Below are 21,803 nucleotides of genomic sequence, written 5' to 3'. Positions count from 1 at the left end.
CAATAAGAGATAATGGAGTTCCACAATAAAATTGAAAAAAATATCACAATTTCCCTTTTTTATAGCCTCGTAGTCGGACATAAGGTGCTTTATTCTCTCCATTTAGTGCTGCCCTCTATGTGTCCATCAAACGACTTCTTATTTTTATGTGGCCCGTCTGTCAAGTTGTGTTTCTGCCGCTTGGTAGCGTTGTATACGCTTGAGCCCGAAAAGTAAAAAATTATTACATTCTTTGAAAAATACTTGTTTGTTAATCATGCCTCGATGTTCAGCGGCAGGATGCCGTAACATGGGGTCACATTCGTTCCCTAAAGACCCTAAGTTACGAAAATTGTGGGAGACAGCTACGGGAAAAGACAACTTCATAGCTTCGAAACATTCAAGGTTATGTGCTGAACATTTTAAGCCGAGTGATTATGTTGAAGTATGTTCAACCACAGGTAAGAACTGATTTCATTTCCAAATATTATGACGTTTATGAATTCCAAATCAGACTTGTTACAATGTAATCAGGAATTTAGGGCATCAGTCTTAATGTCAATTTATTAATTTCTAGGGGCGCCACCTTACCACAGATGTTTGAAGAAAACAGCTGTTCCATCAGTTTTTCAACATAAAAGTAATAAGAGACTCAGAAGAAGAATTAAGTGCAAAACTGAGCCTGACATTGCAAGTGAGTTAAACGATTTTAAATTTAGGTCTTACAGTTTGTAAAGGCATCATCATAAATGTTAATATTATTCTTACATTTTTTACAATGTGTCCCACTATAAATAATGATATTAGGACACATTGCCGAATACTAATACCAATGTTTTTGAGAGATCAAGGTTAGGGCCCAATGAAAAAAAAAACGTATTTTACAATACGCTTTTATGTTACGTTCAATACGGATCGTTCTTTTCTTAGTTACGCCTGGTGAGAAATCCTTTTCATTGTCATGTAAATATCGAAGTCGTTATTCCTGTTCAAGCTTGTTACCCTATTTACAGCAACTTCTTAATAATATCTAGATATATCTATTGTATGTTTAGTTGATCTTTATTGTGTTTAAATTCATGCAATTTAATAGTTTTTATAACCAAAGCGGCTAGAAATGTATAAAATATACTTTCATGATTGATTGAGTGATGATATCAAATGCATGAAATTAAAAATGGGGCCAAATAAGACTCATTTCCACTTTATCACGGTTTGACGCTGAGGGCAAAATTTTTCTTTTCTCCCGTCATATTTAGATAAATCCGAACATTCATAATACAGTCGAGTAAAAGAGGATAAATGATATTATGACATGATTTCGTTGTATTTTGGCACTTCGTGGGAATGAAGAAAGAGGGGGAATAAACACACATGCGTGATTCATGCCCTCGATCGCAGCGACCCTGCAGCAAACCGGGAGACCGTAAGCTAGACTCTCTACCACAGAGTATTAATAGATTGAGTTAGGTCTTATCTAAAATTCAGACCGGTTTTTTTGTTATGATCTATTATAATAATGAATACTGCTTAATTATTTTATTTAAATTGCTTTACACCATAACACAAAAAATAACAAGTAGAATAAAAAATGCGCCATGGCCACGAAAATGAATGAATAACAGGGTAATAATACGTATGGCAATATCTGTATTTTGTGTCATGGGTGTTATGTCACTTGTCAAATGATTGTCATTGTCATCCCATATCAGTTTGTTTATTTATATTAGATTTGTTTATCTAAATAATAGTTGATATAACATGGCCAAACTGAAATTCCGTGCATTTGTGACTTAAATAACGTTTAATCAGTGAATATCGTTCTTGGTGTTTACTTATAAAATGCCGCGAAAGCGGAAGTGTAACTATTATATGTGCCAAACACTAGTGATGATGGTATGCCATACCATCATCACCATCATGGCCAGCGTCGGTGGATGATCCAGATCGATTACAAAAGTGGATTCTAAATTCAGGTAAGTTTTAATTCATATATTGTAATAAATACATGGTTTGTGTGCCATAAAACTTATGTATATGCTCATTTTATGTTAGGTTTTGTTGTGAGTTTTGCCATGGTTTTGCCTTAATAAATCTTGTAATTGACGAATAATTCTGAATTAAATTTATTTCCAGGGAATGCAATCCTAAAATCGTTACCGAAGCAGTTACTAAGGAACAGATATATCTGCATGATGCATTTTCAACCGAATGACTTTAAGGAAGGGTTTGAGAGATGCAAGTTGATTGGAAAAGCTGTACCAATGCCTTGTTCGCAAAATAGTGACTGTAGTAGTAACCGTAAATCTCTTGTGTCTGAAGTGGATCTTGGTAAGAGTACAATACAATGTTTTGAGTAGATACTTTAAAGTGATTCACTGAAGAGATTGATTTGTCTGATTAGTATCACACTAGCCAATAGTGATTTTTATTGTAATTCTAACTGTATAAATTGTATTTTTTTGTTTTGTCTGTCTCTAATCTTAGTATTCCAATATAATTTAAAATTGAAACTATAAATACATGATGTAGGAAAATGTAGTCAACATTGTTTGTGCAATTTGTAGAAAGCTTATGGCATAAATCCGTTATGAATATGTTACAATTACTGTTATGTGATAAATTATCTAGAAGTTGTTAATTGTTATTTATACACAGTTTATATGTTGTTTCAATAAAAACTTATAAAATTTGTTGGTCTTATTATTTCATATATATTTCCACAACTTACATTATGAGTAAAGCAGTTGTGAGTTGTTACATCATACTTTATGACTAAAATTAATTTTTAGGAACTGAAACGAAGGTGAAAGAAGAAATGAAGGTAAAGGAAGAAACAAAGGATGTAGTTGAAAACACGCCACAACCAGTCCAACCAGAGAATGAATCTCAAGAAGGAAACACATCGTTTCGAGACAAATCGCAGAGGTTAAAGAACAAAAAAGCTTTCTTGTGAGTACAAAAGATATTTAATACAGTAGAACTCCAATTATCCGAATTAATGGGGACCGAGACCCATTCGGATAATCAAATATTTGGATAATCGGATAAAAAAAAAAAATGGCATTGAAGAGAATAAAAGCTGCGTTTTGATATTGCACTATTTTTTTATTGAATTAAATTGCGGGGGGAAGTCAGTGTAGGCACAACGGCAAGTTAAGACAAGTCTTGACGCGCAAACACTAGCTTCGCGGGCGGGGGGGGGGAATAATAGCGCACTTAGACTTTTTTTGGACAATTTTTGTGATTCGGATAATCGGCGATTCGGATAGTCGGAGTTCGGATAATTGGAGTTCTACTGTATTTATAAAATACCAATAGAAAAAAACATTTTTTTTAAAACGGAACTCAATACAATTTTCATACTAATGTGTAATTAATTTTCAGGGCGAAACGGTCAAAATGTACAGTACCTCAGTGTAATGGAGAAGTATCTAGTGAAATATCTTTACATCTCTGCCCCAATAACCCAGCCGTGAGAAATGAATGGGCCGAAGCTTTCAACGTTAGGTACTCTTATGTCAAAACCTTGGTTGCGTGCAGTCAACACTTCACCAAGCTGGATTTTATTCAGTCAAGTATGTTATATTGTACCTAAATTTTTCATCCCATATATGCGTAAAATAGCACTATGCCTAATGTTCAGAGTTGTTTCAGAAAATTCTGAGCGTGTATTGAAACACAATGCAGTGCCCTCCCGTAATCTACCTAAAAAAGACACAGATTTAAAAAGTAACTGTGTGAAGAAGTATGTCCCGAGCTCAGTTAAGAAAAGTAATTTTCAAAAGTAAGTATTAGTGTACAACATATACATATGGCTAGAGTTACATTATATTACATTATCAGAATTACAGGAAAGCTTAAAAGATATGCTCCTGGCGCGCCACGACACGCTCCGACATACTAATTTTATCGTATGTCGCATAGTCTGGCCTGTGACGAGAGCTGTCCATAGAAAATAGCGCTAATTTCAAAATTAAGAGCTGTTCACCCTGATATGTAATATAATTATTAAAACGGATATCATTTCAACAAGTACTTTGTGAAAACTACAATGTATGTTTGAGCTGTGTAGCCAACGATAAAAATCCAGATTTTTTTAAATTGGCGCTATTTTTTATTGAGCAGGAATCTCTGCCTTGAAATACAACTGATGGTATTATTTAGTCTTGCAACACAGATGAGCCTCCATAGTTCACATTATTGACATAACACTACTGTCATCTGTCATCGTTCATGACACGACCATTCCACCATAGGCAATATAGACTTGGGAGGAAAAGCAGTTCTCTTTCGTGAAGAGCCGAGTGTTGGTTTTATGTTTAATCCGTATTTTAGGCAAGAAATATATTTTATTGAGTCATCGGATGGAAAAAACGTAAGTGATTCTAGTTGAAGATTACCAATAAACATTTGTGACGTAATTAATAAGGAATAGTGAAGAAAATACCCGGAATAATACTTGGATGTGTGATTTTTTGTAATCTATTGCAATGGCAAAAACTATACGTCAGAACTGTCATTAAAAATTGACAATTAGGGCTCACGCGATCTCATTACTTTGTTGTTTACATTTTTATTGTGTGAAGTGAAAACTAATTTGTTTATTTGTGCTATGTTAGGCAGATAATGAATAATAATGCAAGCGACGAAGATCCACCGGAGGAGAAAGAAGAGAAAGTGTTACAGGAATGTCGGGCTTGCTTGAAGAAGTTAAATGATAAACAAAGTGTTTGCAACATATTCCAGCCGTGGGCTCTGCCCTGGAAGGGTATGGAGCCCACCATAGCTGAGGATTTGGCAAAATTAGCCAACATTGAGGTTAGTACGTGGAGTAAATGTTATTTTGTCGTTGAGTATATAAGATTTTAAGGTTTAAAAACTTTCTATTAATTAAAACTTTGATTAGTGGGTATCTTTAAGTTATAGTTTGTCAAGTAAACTTAATAAGATAATTAAATGATTTTATACAAGTTTAAAATTTCTATTGTGTCTAATTTGTATGTTTTGAACAAACCAAATAAAGTGTTATAAGAATAGGATATAAATATGCGACAACAACTTATAGACTAATCATAAACTATATTACAGGTATCACAGACAGACAGACACACAAAAGTCCTATGTGAACCGTGTTATCAGAAGTTACGGGATGCAGCAACATTTGCCTCCGCAGTGAGGAACTGTGACCTGGTACTCAGAATGCGGTTCACAGCTGAGATAGACATGGAAAGGGTTTGGCCAAAGCCCATTCAAGTAGATAAAAACCTCAATGGTTCTGTATATACCGATCCAATGAATGTTGAAATAAAGCAGGAAGTTGTTACCGATGATGAGTATCCTGCTAACGGACCAGAGAACCCGTACGTTGAGACTGAACTAGCCAATTTGGATATTAAAATTGAACCCGAAGAGTTTGTGGAACCTCCGCCTCTGAATATCACTATAAATGGTAAGTTTGTGGTTTCACTAACTATATCTAGGTAGTTACCTTAATTTAATATTAATGCTTTCCACTAAGAAATTAAGAAATCATAAAGTCTTATCTCACAAATGTTTTTGTCATTTCAAAATAGGTTTCTACAATGGTATGTGTTTGCTTTACATTTATAAACGGAAACGAGAGCACAATCGGTTCTCCAATTTGCCGGCTTGAATAAATCAACCAATGAGAGTGGCTCTTGTTTTGATTACTTTACAGTTGTGTCTAGCCACCATATAATGGTTATAACTAGGGTAGGCCTAAACAAATCAGTTGTCAAACATCCACTATTTGTTTATAATAAATGATACACTTGCAATAGGCGCAATTTGTTTGAATTCACGAGGAATGAAATCTCATTATTTAAACTATTTTGTTTTAGGCACAATATCACTAGATCCTTTAAATTCTGAGAACAGGGAACTTATTAATGGAACACAATTAGCACAGGAATCAACTCAAGTAAGTATCTAACATCTATAAATCTATAAAATAGAGTTAGGCGTTACTTTGCGGAAATCCATGCATTCGTGTTTATTTCGCTTGTATTACATACATATTTTGAGTGTAGATTTTCACAAAATAATGCCTGATTTTATTGATTACTTTATTTTCTTTCTTATGTTTTACTTTTGTTCGAGAAACCTTGACCACTGGAAGACAACATAACTATAATTATTATTTTAATTAATTCATTATTTAATTGACATTACAAAAACACCTAATTATAGTTTAATTGTAATATATATTTTGACTTTAACTTTGTTACCAGTTTATAGAAATGCCAGTGAAACAGGAGCCGGCTAGTGAAGGCGAGCAAGAGTTTGAGCTGCCGCCGGACTTGCCGCTCGAGTGCATGCTCTGCGCCAAGCCATTCCACAGTGTCAGTGGACTTAAGGTAAGGAACATTTATTTATTTACAAAGGTGTGTTTAGTGATAGAACAAATATAGATTTATATTGATTTTTAATTGTTTTTGAAACCTCTAAGTTTGGTACTGAAGTTTTTTTTTGAATAAACCGTATTGTGCGTGGGCCTCCGGTAACTTCACTCACACAACGAAAGCGTCGGTTTTCTGTGAGGCCGTAGTATCACTCCGTTCGAGCTGGCCCATTCGTGCCGAAGCATGGCGCCTCCACAGTTGATTCATTCTAATGAGAATTTTACTAGATTCTAATGTAAAAAATGTATAAAATCATTCGTATTTTGTTCCAGGCGCACGTGATAGCCCATCATTCCTACAAGTCTGTGAAAAGGAAATCGGATGGCAGTGTCTCGCCGGAGAAGAAACGGTTTGATAAATACAGATGTGGCATTTGTCATACAGGTTAGTTTCAATATTGTCTATTCATCATCTATATTGTTATCCACTGCACAATTTATTTTGTATCACTGGCCTTGTCTCGCTGTTTCGTGCTCGTGAATATCCCATGAAAAATTACCCTTTTTTACTAAAGTAATAAACAAACAAACACACTTCCATTCCATTTATAATATTAAAATATTTCTTGAAGAATTTCTACTTATTTTATTTTTTATGTTGCAGGTTTCTCAACTTCTACAGATCTGATGGTACATGAGACCTGCCACAATAAGTACGCATGTTACGCCTGCTCGAGGAAGTTCGACTCGTTCCCACTGCTTACTCGCCATCGCAAGCGGTGTAAAGCTACCGTCTCCAACTCTGTACAGAAGCTTAAAACTTTAGAAGATGTTAAAAGGTGAGTTTTAGTGGATTTTTGTATTGAAACATTTATTGTAGAAGGAGAATTAGTCGAAATTCCAGATTAAGAAAGTTAATTTGCTTGTATATTTTAACAACTAATAGTAGAATACTCCATTGTCAGCAACATTATCGCTTTCCACCAAACAAGTTAGTGGCCAAACATCATCAACATAAGAAACCTCAAATATGAACAATTTGATATTAATGGTTATAATTCTAAACATTTTAGACCAGCAGTAGAAGACATATTGAAAGACTTTGATGACGCAGAGACGATAGATGAACTAGAAGCTGAAGTAGACCCACCATTATCCACAGAAAGCCAAGAGAACTCACAAGAACAAAACAACACAATAGACACCTCACTAGAAAATACAGAAGTAGGACAGGACAAATTAACAGAAGGACAGGACAAATTAACAGAAGGACAAAATGAACAGGACACAGAAGAACAACCAGAAGCAATAAATGAAGATGTTGAAATGAAGGACTTGGATAGCAATACAGAAGTATCTAATGAAAAAATACAAGAAGATAGTGAACCAAAAAGTCAAGTTGAAGACTTAAGAGAATCTGAGCTAAGTGAAATAGTAGGTCATGTGAACGACGCAAGTGATGTCAATGTAGACAGTGATAAAAATATCAATCATAGTGAAAGTTGTGTAATATTAGATGTTAAAAGCAAAGTTGATGAAGACTCGGACAATATGAAACTCCATTTAGAAATACATTCGGCCAATAAAGAGACTGAACCAGCAGTGAATGATGTTGATATACCTGTAGGAACTATGGAAAATGATGATTGTACTTAGACATTGCCCATCTCAAATTGTCGGTAAGATTTAACTTACTATGATGCAAGTACTATGAACTAATCACATTTGTGACCCACCTATTGATTGTATTTAAAATCTTTCAATGTTGTTGGTGGCCTAAATTCCTTTAGTTCAGCTGCAGATGAATTGAGTGATTACTGATGATATAAAATTCTGTGATTGAAGTCTAGCAGTGGTTCATTATCATTACTAACTTTTTAACGAGCAAAATATGTTGTTTAATCAAGAATATGGTGTGTAAGAAGGTTGTGAAACGTCGATCCTATTGGAGTATCACACCTCTGCCTTTAAAAGGTTCAATCTCTTCCCCAAAATGCAAGTAACGCATTTGCCTTTGATGTTGTGAGAGTCCATGGGCGGTGCTGATTGCTTATCATCAGGTGATCCAGCTGCACGTATTATCGAAAATTCGTCTAATATCTCAGAGGGGCTTAATACAACTTTGTTTTACGTTTAACGAGATCGAAACAAGAGCGCGTTAGGCGCACTGATAAGTTGATTGACTCGTACCGGCCAATCAGACCGCCGAACGCCGTTTCCATTCGTTTTCGTTCAACGTAAAGCAAACTCGTACTAAGGGTACTGGTTTATCTCTGTGCCAGAACCAGTTCAATGATTCAGGCTTTAAAGTAATTTTCGGATTCATTCAAATAAATAGGTAGTTAGGTTTTCGAATTGTTGATTCTGCGGAATATGTCGCAATATTTATCCGTGCGATTGATTCGCTCGCTAGACAACCGATTAATTCTTTACAGATCAAAACTGTTCTTACAATAAAATCTTTAACATTATCTAAGCAAGTCGTCCCAATCTCAAGTTCTGATGTATAAAGCAGCAAGTCACGATGTGACCTTAATATTTTAATTTAATATCCGAACAACATTTTAATCACATTTATTGTTTGCGATACCATATGATACTTGTCATTATTATAATTATATTTAAACTTTTTTACTCTGATATGAAGTCATTATTATAAGAAAGTAGAGAAAAAGAGGTGAATAGAGAGAAATTGTATAAAGCATTGATTTAAATTTCTCCAAATAAATAAAAGGCAATAAATATGATTACATAGGTATCATTTATTGTTATTGGTCGATTTATAATGTATTTCTAAATTCATCACTGTAAGAGCTGTATAAAATATAAGTCAATATAATTCGTATTTGCAAACTGTCTCTATTTGCCGCGTTTTACAAGTAACCTATAATATACTTGGCCTAATTTCGACTATGCAATTAACTATGCACTGATTTATTTATTATAATGATTTGCTTGTACAATCGACAAATTGGAATGATGGCCCGCCATGAGCTAATTTTCTTACAGAAATTGAGGCGATGTAATAAGTGTGTTCAGAGGCTTTAGTACGAGTTTGTTTTTCGTTTAACAAGATCGAACCGAGAGCGCGTGGATGGCGCCCTGATTGGTTGGTTAATTCGAGCCGGCCAATCGGAACGCACCGAATGTGCTTTCGTTTCGATTTCGTTAAACGTAAAGCAAACTACGCAAACAACTACTAAGGGTGCAAATCTAATGACTGTATCGCTCGTTGCCACGTAGCTTTGAAACTGGACGTTTCATAACAATTTATAATGGAAATGGGTCATGGTTCAAATCTGTCGTTTGTACATTTATTAAGAAACCATTGTTTCTGTTATACCCTGTACAAGTGTACACTGTATAGTCATTGTTCATTCTCCTTGAGATAAGTATGTACATCTTGTCACACTCGGTTCCAATGTAAATATTTTGTGAAACTTTAAAAGTTATGTGATGTATGAATAATGTTTCCTGTAAAATATATTGTTGCATTTCGCAAAATATTGATATTTGTTTCATTTTTATGATATTTTGTACTTCTTGTATCACGAGTCACAGATATCAGACGAAAGCAATCTGAAATTCTTATAAGACGGGCGTTTGTTAATCAAATAAAAATAGTAACCTGTGTTACTTGAAAAAGATAATTCTGCATCTCAATTATCTTTTTTTTTCTTTGAAGGAGGCAGAATCATTCGATTTGTTCTCTCGCCTTGGATGAAAAGAGAGAGTGTATATAAGTACTCTAAATTGACTAAAAACCACACCGTTCCCAGCGAAGGTTTCGAAAAGCAGGAGAAGGAACAGGAAGGTTAGTCTGAGTCCCGGTAACGCCTTAGCTTATCCGTAGTTCCGGATTTTCTCAATCACCTTAAAACTACAGTAGAAGCTCCTTATTCGCGCTTCCTTCATTCGCGTTTTCATTATTCGCGGATTGAAAAAATGCGACCCAATTCCTATATTCGCGGTCAAGATTTCTTTATTCGCGGATCGAATCGAAATATCGGTGCGTGCATGTACCTAAAAAATACATTCGCTATCCTTTGTCAACGCGTCAGTAGAAGGATAAAAAAATAAAATAGCCTCATTACAACTACGTCTAGATTGTAACTTCTGCCTAAACCTAGTGTGACCTAAACTTGATGACAATATTATGTAATTCATCAATCTGTACGATCAGAAAGTTCAATTAAATATTTTTTTATCTACAATTTGCTTCCTGATTTCGTCATCTAGGAAAGTATATAATACGGAACGGATATAATATATAACGTATATCCATATTCACGGTTTCTGTATTCGCGGCATATTTTTTTTTAATCAAACAAATAGTTACCTGTGTAACTTGATAAAATAAATCCTGCATCTCAGTTATCTTTTTTTTTTTGAGGATATACGATCATTTAATGACTTCTCTGGACCTGGATCAGATGAGAGAGAGTATCCCCGCGAATAAAGAGCTTCTACTGTATAATCATAAAGGAATCGATAACAAAATAAAAGAAATGGAATACATAATTAAAATCAATTTTAATAATAATATAATTTATGTTTCAACAGTTGTGCTCCACGATGTTAGATGTCGATAAAGTCAAAATTAGTGCCGTGTCCACACACCTACATTTACTATCACAAGACATAGACAATAATTAACATTTTTTTAACGTAGCACACGAGTTTAACCAACCAAATAAATATTTATGGTAAAAAGTATATATTTCGTCAGTATTTAATACTGTAAGTTTTAAGATTATTATTGCATCGTTCCGATGTCTTTGTTGACTTATTACCGTCGTCATAATTTTACATGTAACAAGTCCAGAGACTATTATTTTATTTCTAAGCCAGTGAATTATAAATTCCGACCACCCTGGTAGATAAGTAAAGCCAGAAAACTAAATTAAAATACTGCAAATTAATAGAAAACAAATAAAAAATATATAAATTTTATATTCACAGCCGTTCACAAGACATCAAGAATACAACGTGCAATAAAATGCTCTAAATATATAAAAGAAAATGCTACGGAGGTATTGGAATTTAATTCCTGTTCAACTCGTTAAGGATTCGGAGTATGTAGAGGAAGAGATTGATGATGTCGAGGTACAGGTTGATGGTGGCGAGGATGTACTCCTCAGGGGACAAGGTGGTCATCATCATCTGCGTGTCGAAGATGAGGAAGAGGCTGAACAAGATGGCGCCGACGAAGGACAGGGCGATTTCGAACCCTGAGCTCTGGATGAACAGTTGCAGGATACCGCCTATGATGAGCACCGAGAGACCCGCGAATAAACTGAAAAATATAAGCATGGTTAGATATCTTGTATTTACCTTGTGCAACGACACGCCTTTTTATCCGAATGGGTAGGCAGAGGTGCACATTACGGCATGTAATAGGGAGGTGAGCCTATTGCTATTTACTGGGCACAATTTCAGACTCCGTGCTAGATACTGAGTTTTTTTTAAAAAGCGAATAAAAGCCCAGTACTCCTTTGCCCAACCCGGGAATCGAAGCCGAGATCTCTTGTCCCGAGTCGCACTTGCGACCAATAATTAAATATTGCGTCCGCGTTGCCAAGCAGGCAACTTAAAACTTTAATGTTTCGGGAGTCTATGGCCGGCGCCGATTGCTTACCATCAGTTGACCCCATACCATTAAAAATGCATGTAATTATTAGAAAACTCACCCATAACCGATGAAAGAGAAGTCAGTCTTAGTGTTGAGTGTGAAGACCGTGAGAGAGAAGACCACTGCGAAGGTGAGAGTCAGGGCTTGCAGGACCACGGCCGTGTTGTAGTACGACACCACCACGCCCACTGAGTACGCTTGTACCACCGTCTGGAAGGAAATATGTTATAGTTAGGTCGTTATCATCCGGAATATGAACAATTGAGCACTGCTTTGCAAAGGTTTACCTCTAACAAGTACAGAGGGATGCGGCCTACGGTGGATGTGTTATAAATATGACCAAATTAAATTGGATAATCAGTTTCTTTGGGTCATAATGTCCTGGAAATTACAGACTCCGGAACGGGGTTCCATAGATGCAGAAGAGCATTCCTGTGTCTATACCCTTTGAATTCTATTCACCCCATTTTACTGTACTCATAAAACTTTATTTTCTTAAAGGTATGATTATGATAATCCTCTAATTTGCTAATCCTCACGCTGGATAAGTAAACTTGAGGATAATGCAGTATCAGGAGGCATTCATAAAGTATTGGAAGTATAAGAACTGCTGCTCCTCTCTTAGGGGCTGAGTCGCGACTATTTGGGGCATACCCAGACGAATATATTAAATTGTTAATCACTCTGATTATGATGAACTGTTCAGAAAATGTTCTGTCTCTTTCCTGTAACACCAGTAAACCCACAAGCCAAACTCAGATGTCTATTGCACTTCTCACTCTAACTTGTATCTTTGTATTTGGAAAGTTAAGTAAAATAGTATACTTACAAAAGCTGCTAGCAGGTAGAGGTTAGCGGGCGAGTCCCTTCTTTTGGCGATGAGTGCGAATAGCGTGACCATGCTCAGTATAAACGCTATTATCACCATCCAGTCACTGGAACAAACAGATTGTATTATAAAAAGAAACCATTAAAATGTTCTGGATTATAAAGAGATTTTTTTTTTAGGGTTAGTAAGTTTACGTTTGGTCACCAACCCGCTTTCTGCCTAATATACGAGATACTGTTAGCTAGTATTGCCTCGAAAACGGATATTGAGGACAGAAAACTATAATTGGGGCTGGGCTAAATCATATTTACATTAAATTGTCTATTTCAGTTTGGGTTCCTAAGCACATCTTAAGCAACCTTTGCCATCTAAATTCTATAATATTGCTGTTTTCACATGACCAAAACTATCTACGATTAGCCAATTCCGCGCAATTTTATCCGCTCTGCTCGGCTGCTTTTGATTGTAGCGTGATGTTTTATTAGCCTATAACCTTTCTACATAAATGTGCTATCCAATATAAAAAGAATGTTTCAAATCGGACAAGTAATTTTCGAAGGTATCAAATTTAAATGACCAAACTCTTCAATTTTATTTATAAGTTAAGATAAAGTAGGTATGGATTTGATTGTTAATGTTAAATATAAAACGTATTGCGTCAATAACTTAAAAAGGTATTAACATAAAAGGGTATACATATAAGTACCTGTTAGTTTGGAAATGTTACTATTAGTCAACATCAAAAGGGGAAAAATGAGTAAGTAGTGACGATATTTCATTTCGAATTCAAGGATATAATGTTTTTCCTCATACACTTTAAATGTCATTTAGACAACTAGACAAAGACAGAAATATGGTAAAAGAAGCAAAAGCATATAAAAATATTTTTGATGAAGTTATTCCTCGATATCAGCACTTTTTATATATTTATTTTTAGCGATGACGCATTTATATTGTCACGAAATACCTAGAAATTAGATTAAATTTTAACTCTTTCAATTATGATCATTACTTACTGTAGCTAATTATTGCATTTGATTGAAATACTTATTATGGAGACTTTTATGATCAGTGCAATTTTTTTTGGGATTAAAATATATTAACATTACGTGGTAGCTGGCGCCGTATCTACCGTATCAATTATACGTCCCCCCAACATGCGTAAACAAATAAAAAAAAAATCCCAATTTTTTGTTTTACAAATTCAAATAATCAATCCCAAAGAAAAAACAGGGGCCCCTTAACAAATTTTTATATGGGGCCAAGACATGCTACGCCACTTATGGTATGTGATGCAGTTAAAAGTATGAAAAAAAGTGTTATTCATTATTAGAATAAAACAGTTAAATCTGTACTTATGGAAAAGGCCTTACTTTTGGTGTATGAAGAGTTTGACAGGCTCAACAAGATGGAATGTTCCAGCAATGGCAACCGTAGCCAACAGTTGCACGGAGAGTAGACCATACACTTTGCGGACAAAACCCAGACGGATTTCTTTATCTGCGTTAGCCACATTGTTGCGGTAGGCGAAATCATCCTGTAAAAAATATAAAGTCAATCAATTAGTTAATAGGTTTAAACAAAATAATTTTATGATATCTAATGCATATTCTACACTAAAAATCACTGATTAACTTAAATATGTAGTTGTAGAATAAATTGTTTAAATCAATAAAAATTAATTAATATCAGAAAAGTAAACAATTTCACTATTTTATCTAAAACATTTTTGTCTATTAGATCCTATGACAAATGTTGAAATAAGTATTACCTTATGGAAGTCTTGATTTGTTTATTGTAGGTAAATACCAGCTGACCACACAAAATGGAGGTTCAGATCAATATGCTAATGTAAAGCATTAGCTCTTTATATGAAGTATATTAATGAATGTGGCACATACAAACTTTCACAACGAATGGTAACTTAATGGAGGAACTTATTATGTTCGTATTTAAGGCTTTATCTTATCAATGGCCTTAGCATTGTACTATCTTAAAACAATCAACGAGTTTAGCGAGACGAATATTTTTATTAAGCCAACTACAGGAAAAATATTTACGCTTCAAAAGGAATAAAAGAATTAGCAAATGAATAGGTATATTCTAGACACAAACGTGTTTATACAAGTGACTTGTTTAACATTTTAGCCTACTATGTCGAAGGACAAACATTCGGAACGACAATTCACATTATAAAAAAGATAAATAACTCTACTTTACCTCGATGGATTCCTTTCCACCTAACTCACAATCTTCCTGAGCATACATTAGTGGTATTGAAGCCATTTTTTTAGGTTTTTATTACCGTATTTTATTACTTTATGGAGTTTAAACAACTGTTTCGCACAAATTATTATGGTTTACGGATTTCCCTTTTACGTGTGATGTCGCAATGACACTAATGACGTCGCTAGTCGACTGACATTCCGTCATGCGTCAGGTGATTAGGATTGTTTGTGTGTATTGAGTATCAGGCTTTTGGCTTTATTTAAATATTAAAAAGAAATAAACTTCAAAAGAGCTCTTTCTTATTAAACTACGCAAAGGTAATTTTCTTTAAATTAATTAATGTCGTAACGAAGTCATTATTTAATGGTTTTTTTAATGTAGTTAGGTGATGCATGCAATGATGTGTTTTGAAATAAGTTTATTAATTTTTATTAGCAATTAAATGTGAAGTTATTCTTGTATTTTTTTTGTTTGTTTTTACATAGTCTAATTCTTGCATTAAGGCTCAAATCTTCGTCTAGATAAATAAGTGCAGTATACATTTTCAACAGATTTTTTTATATGAAACATATTTACAACACCTAAACATAAACGAACTACATAAGTATCTACAACTGAAGTATCCGTAGAGATTATTACTCTAACATTATAAAAGGTACAAGTAACCGAGGCAGCAGTAAATGTGCAATAAAACGGAATCGAGTTAACTGCGGAGCGACTGGCCGAGTCTCGAGTCTGGTAGCTCTCCGCACTAAATCAAGTTTTGCGCGAAGAAACTTATTTATCTCAACCAGTGGAATCACAACGGATGAGGCTTCTGCAGGCAGCAATTTCCTTTTGTTATTTTACTTTAATAAAATCTATAATAAATTATTTCAGTGTATTTATTTGTGTGTTTTCGAATAATTTTAGTAGTTTTCGATCATGGTTTTGTCCAAAGACTTACCCTAAGGAGTGTCATTTACCTCATTATTGACCAGTAAGTGTGGGAGAGTCATGCATTCAACCCTAAAAGACCCGCAACGCACTTATAACGCCTCTGGTACTTCGGATGTCCATGGGCAGCGGCGATTGCTTACCATCAGGTGATCCGTATGCTCGTTTACTGGCTTATACCATAAAAAAACCTGATCCTAATAAATACGAATGAAGTGTCTATCAATAAATCGCATTAATACTATTATGTTAAAAAATCAGTATTGAAAGAAAAAATAACAATACTGATATTGAAAAGTTTAGAAATGAGCAACTATTTCTGTCGGTTTCTCGTAAGTCGTAGAAAGATTTGTAGAAAGATGAGTCTTGCAGTAGGTAGACAGGTATCGATTCACTTGGCCGGCCATTATTTTTAGTGGCTCTAAAAGTTTACTGTCATCGGCAGCCGGGGAAAGGTCGAGCGGTAATTACTGCTTTTACAGTAAGTACCTGCTGGTGCATTAGCGGTTCTTAGAGTTGCCAGAGGAGAAATTAAAGATTGTTTCGTATAAGTCTGTTTGTATACTTATACGTAGGTACTCTAGACTTATTTATGAAGGGGTCTACAAAGACGGATCTATCAGTAGAACTTGGTAAACCGCATGTTTCAAAAGACAATTTCTGAATCCATTTCCAGGAACAAATCTAAAGAAATCCCTTTCCGAATTCGGGAATCATATTATCCAAAACCTTATGCTCGACAGTCGCGCTTATCTAGGTTGAGTTCATGTTGAGCTTCAAGTATTTACTTGACGAATGATTTTGTTTTGTCTGGTGTATTAGGGTCGGTTCATATCTAACGGAACATGCGTCGCGAATTATCGGTCGCATAACGCCAGAACAGACAAATATATAGGAAAACAATTGTCCGTTCACACTCAACCGATGATACGCTCGACGTATTTTATGTCAGATATGAACCAACCCCTAAAGTATAAATAAATGATATAACCTTTATACTTAATTGAAATGAATATAATATAAACTCTAATACCTAATAAACTAGCATCATAGAAATAGGATTGTAAGCTTGCTCATAAATATGGCTTGTATACAAGAAAGATCTTAAGGAATGAATACTGTCAAATTAAGTGGACCGCTACCGCAGACTGCCGCTACCTCGCAGGTGGACTTCCGTAAATCGTGCGCTCAACAAATTAGACACAACGACTTTGTAGTCCAAGTTATAAACGGTAAGACTTAACTACTTATTAACTACTCCTAGAAATAGAAAAACATGGTAAATATCCCGGTTCAAGTACCAGTGTTAGTGACCATGTCAGTTTAAAAACTTATACTTATTAACTGTTTAGTATGAATCCAGGTGGTCCTAAAACTATGACCGGCGTGTGTACCTAATTAAAGGTACCTATGTCTTTTTGATTGGACTGTGAATGTGATCCCCTGGTTGCTTGATTATACCAAACCTTTTCTAGAGAGAGCCTTTATTTAGGTGAGAACGCATTTCAACGGACGATGATTATGATTAACCTTCTAAGCTTCAACTACAACATATGTAAGTGAAGGAATGCCATGGACTCGACTGCAGTGATACCACAGCCTCACAAAAAATCGACGTGAAACCACGCTTGCGTTGTGTTAATGAGGTTACCGGAGGTCCAATTACGCTCCTACCCAATCCCGGATTTCCCGAAACCCTTAAATTCCTAACCCACACAAGGCCAGCAACGCATTTGTAACGCCTCTGGTGTTTCGGGTGTGCATAGGTGGCGGCAATCAGGTGATCCGTCAGATCATTTACTGGCTTATAACATAAAAAAGAATATTTGTATAAAAATTAATTTAATAACCAATGTGTAAATCTCTGCAAAAGACGCGGGCCTTTTATTAAGTCTCCGCCGCTCTTTCCTTACAACGTAGCACAGCAGTTTAGGCACCTCGGGTCCCATTCTCGGGGACTTGCTTTCAAGAAATTTAATTAGAATTCTCACGGAAATTTCTCCCATAAAGATGTTCCTGATAAAATACCGGGCGACAGTGGTATTAATAAAAATCCATTTGTTTTAGATTGGCTTTGAAAAGCGTCGAACGGTTACCATTGAATTATGTAACTAAATACATTAAAAGTAAAGTCTATAATTATGTAGCTAACGAATAGCTATACCACACAAAAGTAAGTCTATCTGACCAAGGTTTTAAACGAATAGTGTTTTAAATCTTGGTTAATTCCAATTGTGGTTTTAATCAGGTCACAGCACAAGCTTTATAAGATTACGGCGCCATCTATGCATATAATAAAACTGTAGAAGTGTTAATTCTGTACACTCAACAACACTTGCAGTTAGCAGGCTACACATCGACATAATCATCATATACAATATATATATCATAATATACATGTGTGGGTAATTTCTTACCGTCAGCTGGCGCTGTAAAAAGTCGAACATTTGAACCTAAAAGCCTCACGTCGCGTTGAAAACCATCGAGAATTATTCAAAAACAATCGATTTTTACTCGAAAACAGTCGAGGTTTACTCAAAAACAATCGAGCTTTGGTTTTGAATTATTTGTTGAAGTCCAATGTGTGAGAATGAGAAAAAAATGTTTGAGGCGGTACGAAGTTTGCCAGCACAGCTAGTACAAAAATAAATGAACAAATAAACAACCTATTTAAATTCATAACCACAACAGAGGCTCAGTTAATTGAAATAATTGTCGAGCGACCACAGAATATAGGCCAATGGAGACAGAGGGAATGAGAGAACAGCCCGATTTATTGGTAATTGAAAACATTCCGATTTCCCGCCGAAACGACAGATATAAGAACAAATCCATTTTTAATGGCGTCGCCTTCCTAATGGTTTGGGGCAGGTGGCTGTTTTATGTTCCGTTCTGTTTATGGTTGCATTAAGGTTTTTTTTCTATTTAATTTATCACTGTTGCGTTGATACTCTGATATACAGATTTTGTAAGGGAAATCTTTGGATGGGAAAAGTATTGTAGTGTATTTTTAGTGTAAAACATTGCCTACACCAGGATTCTCTTATATTGTAGTTATACTTCACACCCAATCTTGGAACAACAATTTGTGGATCACCTAAAGAATACCAGTTAATACCACTAGCTAAGAGCTAATTACTAACTCTTGGTACTGGTAGTAGCAGCGCCACAATCGTGTATCGCGCCATGCTGCTCATGAATGAGCCTCTAGCATGACTTGAAACTAGTCGAGTTCCTCGTCAAACAGCGACGTGAGTAAGCCGATATCATAATAATTAATTTAGTGTCTCACGAAAGTTATAATAACACAAAGAGTTGTTCTGTGCAGGAAGCAACGCCTTAACACGTTTCGTAGCAGTCAGTTGCCCAGCCACTGCGCTAACTGTCTACTGTAATCAAAAGTCATTTCATAAAATTTTCAGAACCCAGTCGATATAATACCAATTTAAACTAAAAACCTATTTGAAAAATTAAAGAAAACTCGAGAAAACCCGCATATTCTAGCATATAGCGTGAAGCCATTAGCATATCGAAATCAGTTATAATTCTCGTAGTGGTGAATGCAATACCGTTCGCATTGCGCCACTACTGGCCATTATGCAGATCACGACCTAACTACTGCTGGCTGTTCTGATTCATTTCTGATATAGGCTCACTAATAAACATAAAATTCTAACTAATAACTATTAAAGCACACTCGCCTATTAAGGCCCACTTTATTTCAAAGCCTCATAAAATCTTACACATCAATTAACTAAACAGAAAAGATATTGGAAATTGTAATTTATTTAATTAATAATTGTAACGAGATATTCAAAAACGTAGTAGAATTATTGGCATTTTAACTCAATATTAAACTCTTTTTAAAATCGTGGAAATGGTCATCTTTGGCGACTGTACCTTAATATAAATGCGAAAGTAAAAGTATTGTTTGTTTGATACTTCTTTACTTTTTATTTAGGCTTACTGTACACGACATGATGAGGAAAGCTAACTGACGGCCGAAATTGATTTTTAATTTTTTTATACAATTTGACATTAACATAATTTGACATTGTTTTATATATATTTTTTTCCTTTTATATTTTTATATTTCCTTTTAAAATTGTTAGTTTGAGGACCGTGTGAGACTTTTGCTAGTCATTTTATTTTTAGTAAATTATATTCTGACAGTTTGAGCATTTGTGTGGCCTACCCAAATGTTCTTTTGGTTGGTGTTGTTCGTCGGATCATTCAGCAACAGCCGTCAGCTGAGCTGATTGTAAACTGACACATGCGTGCTGCCATCTGAACAGGTCCGCTCAAACTGCTGTGGTTCTTTCCTCAAAAGACCACTACAGAATCAACTTGCACGGTTCTCCGACATCTTTAATTGATTTTGTCTGGACTTTAAAAGAGACTATGACCTCTGAGTTTGTTTCGGCATTTCTTCTCAGAGTAGTCAGATAGGAAATGCCGGCCTCATCTAGTTATTTAAGAGATTGACGTGTAAAAGTGTTATTTTATAACCTATTTGCAAAATAAATATCATTTATCATTTATCATTTAACACCCTGTCATCATTCCTATTGCAGCCCGCCTATCATTATCTGCAAGACAATTTTATTAACTATGCCACCGACTGTTGATAAAATTGCAAAATATTATTTAAAAAAAACGATCAGTATAAAGGTACCCGATCACTATTATCTATGCGTAGAGCGGAACTATGCAGCGATAGCGCCCGGAGCTATGGGATTATGGGACTTCTCATTTTTCTCTATAAAATTCATAGCCGATGGGAATTTATTGCCTCGTATCTCTTCTATCTTTTAATAGACTTATGCAGCTCCGTATTTTACTATGGAGATAATATGTTTAATAGTTAAAATGTGTGTTTATTGTTATGTGATGTTGTATGTTGAAGCTATGTCTATAACAGTGTTAAGTTTCCACCATAATTATCCTAAATTTTCAATAGAACTTTGCAATGATAACTAACAATATACTTTAGTTTTATTATTGAATACCGTCACGCCTTCTATCCCCGAAGGGATAAGCAGAGGTGCACATTATGGCACTGTACAATGTACACCCACTTTTCACAATTTATGTAGTAAATCCCATGTAGGTGGTGAGCCTATTGCCATATATCGGATACGTTTCTAAACTCCGTGCTACTACTGAGAAAATTTCGAAACATGGAAAAAAACCAGCAATAGTTTGCCCAACCTGGGAATCCAAGACCCCTTGCCCTATTTATTTCAAATTGAACTTTCATTATTCATCGATTTCGAATGGAATGGATTAAAACTGCCCACGTAGATAGAACATTTTAATAAGATTAGAAAATATCTCAGTCGGGATGATCAGTTACAAATCTGTTTCCCGCGTAATATCTCAAATGTCAAATGGAAATAAATCCGATTACGGTCTTATGACTTCCATTGTAGTCGGAAAAGTTAAATCTGCGCTCACTTTTTAAAAGGCTATGTAGATAATATAATTTAATTTGAATAAACTTAAATGTCAAGATATGTCTGTACCTTATAATTAATGTTTAATCTGTGACCGGGACCGATGGTTGACATTTGAGTAATTCTTTTTTTAAATGTGACCGTTTAACGCGGCCTCCATCTTAGAATTTTTGCACGGAAATATTATGTATGTTCTTGAATAGTGAGTTTCGTGAATGGGGTAGCAACCTATTTTATTTTGATATCTGTCTGGTAGATTATTATAAAACATTTGAGACGTATTTTTTCCTACGTTTTGACTAAAAAATGTGTCTAAATTTTTTTAATTATCTAATATTGATAGACTAATTAGAATTTTCATACCCTGTACTGCTCCAT

At 35.0% G+C, this 21,803-nt stretch overlaps 2 protein-coding genes across 3 annotated transcripts; one reads left to right on the top strand and one right to left on the bottom strand.

Annotated features, from left to right (window-relative positions):
* The first annotated feature begins 66 nt into the window (after positions 1 to 66).
* On the top strand, positions 67 to 9,849 carry LOC118263187 (uncharacterized). Of its 2 annotated transcripts, none has more exons than XM_035575028.2 (12): positions 67 to 440; positions 557 to 673; positions 2,772 to 2,931; positions 3,367 to 3,557; positions 3,637 to 3,766; positions 4,602 to 4,800; positions 5,071 to 5,431; positions 5,844 to 5,923; positions 6,234 to 6,359; positions 6,677 to 6,788; positions 7,008 to 7,182; positions 7,417 to 9,849. In XM_035575028.2, exons 1-12 carry the CDS (start codon positions 257 to 259, stop codon positions 7,997 to 7,999), a joined length of 2,418 nt encoding a protein of 805 aa, XP_035430921.1. In that variant the 5' UTR covers positions 67 to 256; the 3' UTR covers positions 8,000 to 9,849. The 2 variants fall into 2 exon arrangements, with proteins under 2 accessions (XP_035430921.1, XP_035430922.1); XM_035575029.2 differs by lacking the exons at positions 67 to 440; positions 557 to 673 and adding exons at positions 1,695 to 1,955; positions 2,116 to 2,310.
* Positions 9,850 to 10,857: 1,008 nt separating this feature from the next.
* Positions 10,858 to 15,219, bottom strand: LOC118262834 (protein lifeguard 4). Its single transcript, XM_035574452.2, has 5 exons — positions 15,025 to 15,219; positions 14,178 to 14,341; positions 12,805 to 12,910; positions 12,034 to 12,185; positions 10,858 to 11,639 (listed from the first exon to the last, which is right to left on the bottom strand). The coding sequence occupies exons 1-5, from the start codon at positions 15,088 to 15,090 to the stop codon at positions 11,387 to 11,389; spliced, it is 741 nt and encodes a 246-aa protein (XP_035430345.1). The 5' UTR covers positions 15,091 to 15,219; the 3' UTR covers positions 10,858 to 11,386.
* Between the last annotated feature and the right edge of the window lie 6,584 nt (positions 15,220 to 21,803).

This window comes from Spodoptera frugiperda, chromosome 12 (genome assembly GCF_023101765.2).
Source record: "Spodoptera frugiperda isolate SF20-4 chromosome 12, AGI-APGP_CSIRO_Sfru_2.0, whole genome shotgun sequence".
NCBI classification, from domain to species: Eukaryota; Metazoa; Arthropoda; class Insecta; order Lepidoptera; family Noctuidae; genus Spodoptera; species Spodoptera frugiperda.
This window is presented reverse-complemented; position numbering and strand designations above follow the sequence as displayed.